Source organism: Atta colombica, unplaced genomic scaffold (genome assembly GCF_001594045.1).
Source record: "Atta colombica isolate Treedump-2 unplaced genomic scaffold, Acol1.0 scaffold161, whole genome shotgun sequence".
In the NCBI taxonomy this organism is placed as follows: domain Eukaryota; kingdom Metazoa; phylum Arthropoda; class Insecta; order Hymenoptera; family Formicidae; genus Atta; species Atta colombica.
This window is the reverse complement of record NW_017259252.1, coordinates 418520-421693: the sequence shown is the minus strand read 5'-3', so window position 1 is coordinate 421693 and position 3174 is coordinate 418520. Positions and strand designations below refer to the sequence as shown.

General features: G+C 30.7%; 1 protein-coding gene across 4 annotated transcripts in view; it reads right to left on the bottom strand.

Moving 5' to 3' along the window:
- Positions 1–893: 893 nt before the first annotated feature.
- LOC108685893 (coronin-2B-like) overlaps positions 894–3174 on the bottom strand; it is a 13576-nt gene continuing 11295 nt past the window's right edge. For all 4 annotated transcript variants that reach the window (XM_018190909.1, XM_018190911.1, XM_018190910.1 and 1 more), the window contains 5 exons: positions 2500–2724; positions 2222–2431; positions 2027–2144; positions 1619–1842; positions 894–1530 (listed from right to left, as the gene is read on the bottom strand). In XM_018190909.1, coding sequence (XP_018046398.1) covers positions 1333–1530; positions 1619–1842; positions 2027–2144; positions 2222–2431; positions 2500–2724 — 975 coding nt within the window. In that variant the 3' untranslated portion in view covers positions 894–1332. The remainder of the gene's footprint in view (positions 1531–1618; positions 1843–2026; positions 2145–2221; positions 2432–2499; positions 2725–3174) is intronic.

Genomic DNA, 3174 nt, shown 5'->3' with positions numbered 1-3174 from the left:
TTATTTGTTTTGCAAATTTTGTTTATTTGTAGAACAATTTCCATATATCTCCATTAGATTAAAGGTAAAAAAATATTACTTTTGAAATCATTTTTGCTCCAGATCCTAAACTGCCGCCAAACTTTTATTAAATGCTAAAGTAATTCATAATTTTTTCATAATATTTTCATTATTTTAAAATGTGTATAATACATCCTTAAGTTAACTTAGATGAACATATCAACATTGAATATATCAACATTGAGTCGCGTTAAACGTCGAGTTTCTTTAAAAATATACATTCATGTATACCGTTTTCAATATATCATTGATTAGTACATTATTGATAGGTACATTATTTAATGATTTTGCTAATTGCACGAACGTTACATTATGCATTTATTGTATAAAAAGGAATTTTAAGCTAATTTTTTTTTTAATTAATCGTGACATTAGATATTATCACTGCATTCATAGATTTGGAGATCTTATTGCCATCGACATCACGGCAGTGGATGGCAGTGATGAAAAATATATATTTGCGGTAGCAAAATGCATTAACACGCTTAATACATTAACACGCTAGTCCATACTACTAATAAATATATGACATAGCAGCTTTGTATAATAGATCAACAAAAATCATTTTAAGCGTTGCAAAGATGAATTTACACGCAAATAGAAGCAATAATAATCATGATAATACGCAAAGAAATACTGTCTTTCGAAATATCTCTAATGATAAAGCAATATATTAAATAATACGTCAATTAAGTAACTAATAAACATACAAAAACAGTAATAGAAAAAATAAACAATTGATTAACAGACTAGTAGTATAATATAATACCGTTTTCAAAAAAAAATAAAGCATGTCATTTAACTGATAACACCACGAATTACCTTTACGCTGCCATTTTGTCTAAAGGTATTGTGTTTCTCTTAACTTCTTAATATCCGACTTACGCATTTAAGTATAAGTGCGTAAACAGGTACAATTTTTATGTAACAAATGCAACTAACTGTTCCTGTTCCCTTGTGATTAACGTGACAATTTTATTCTACATAAAAATTGTAGATATTCTAAAAAAAGTTAATAAAAATTATTCTGAATATTTCTTTGTGTATAAATATGACAAAGCTAAAGTCCCCTAAGCGTTAGTACAAAGTTTTCATAAGCTTAGGCTCTTTATCATTATTAGCGGTGCTTAAAAACTCTAGAAACTTTAAGTATTGATCTGGAGACATGGTAGTGTCTCGGCGCTAAACATAGCGCAAGACATTGATAATCACGTGTAGTAGTAAAGTTGTAAGGGTCTTATTCAAAGCAGATATCGAAGCGAGTTTATAACTTTACTGTTGACGCTGCAATTTTCGTATTTGGTCCTCTAATTCCTTAACACGCAGTTGGCTATTAGCGAGCTGCCGTCGTACCAGTCTCAATTCGTCAGTTTGACGAGCCAATGCCAAACGAAGTTCTGCTTCATTATTTGGAACATCCACAGTCTCCATAACTTTATTGTCATTAATCGAAGACGATATAATATTCTTCTGATAAAAAAAACATTTGTGATATATAAAATATATACAAAAAGTATGTAAAAAATGCAATGTATATATACATGTATTACGCTCGTACCTGTATAGTGACATTTCCAAACTTCTGCTGAAGTTGCTGAAACTTTGTACTTTGATTGCTGGATGTTTTTTGGCTCTTTTCCGACATATCATGTAATTCCACCGGTCTGTAATCCGGTATCGTTTCCGTAGACAGGAACGCAAATTTCTTTTTATTATTTAGATCAGTGGTCGCAGGTAATTGTGGCTTATATACTCGTGGCTTATGCGTAGAGATACTCCCACCTAAGAATGATATCCATTAATGTGACTGCTCGATAGAATTTTATTACTCTATACCGTATGTATGGAAAATACATAAAAACAAGTAAACTAAATAACTCTAGCTTGGAGAAAATCTAAACAATATTTGAGACAGATTGCACGACACTCGCAATGTATATTTATATATAGTATAAAAATGTAGGACCTGTTTTAAGAGAGATTAAGACTGGTGGGCTGTTCATGCCGCTGGTCCAGTCTCTAGCTGATAATGCGGGACACGTTCCAATTGTATCAGGATATAGATCTTCTTGAAATTGATCACTCTACAACATAGTTTTCTTCAATATGTACTTTTTTAAAAAAAGTGAAAAGAATATAAAATTAATGCAAGTAAACTTGCCTTCCGTGGTACTATCATCGAAATCGGCTCACACATTCCACGAGTCGCGTGTAACTTATAAAATCTGAATACTTCGCATAAAGAGGTATTAATGCCTCTTTTCGGCATTACTCCCAATCCTCTCTGAGGATTTCCCGATATAAATTGACTGAGATAATGCACCCAAGGTGCTTCATTAACTACTTCATAATATCGAATATTACCATCACCCTGCAAAAAATGATACAACGCAATGAGTTTTACAACAGTCCGAATTACACATGTTGTTACATTTTTACCTTTCCGGCCAAAAACACCATGTTGGTATCATTATCGTAAAATGGAAAAACCACTCCGCTCGATGAATCTATCGTCTCACACGTTAGTGGGACAGTTAGATCATGTTGACTCCATATCGCATATTGTCGATCCGAATGTCTGCTAAATCCAGTAGTCAAAAGACGTCCGGAACTGCCAAGAAATACTACTTTGCTAGCTTTCGTGCCAGCATGACATACTCCTTCCTATTAAAATTAAAAGATTTATTAAAATTTAATAGAAAGAGTTAAGATGGAGTATTTTACTTCACTTTTATTGATAAATGCACAAATTTATTTTTGAAATTCTATATAATTAATAATTAAAGATACTAAAGGCAAGTAAAAGTCAATTGAAATTGGTTAAATTAAAATTATATATTGTGAAAATTCACATATAAAAGATAGAAAATTATAAATTATATATTTCAAATGTTCTAAAAAATTTAGAATCTTATTATTATCTATAGAACATGTATGCTGACATAACTGAATGCTGAATGTGCCTTTATTCATACAAGCAAAGTGTATATATAGACTATAATTTTTAGCAGAGATAAATATTGTATATTCTTTTATATTTGTGATTATTATACCTAGAGTGTTAAAGATGAGCTATATAATTATATAACTATATAATTTAAATAGATATAAACA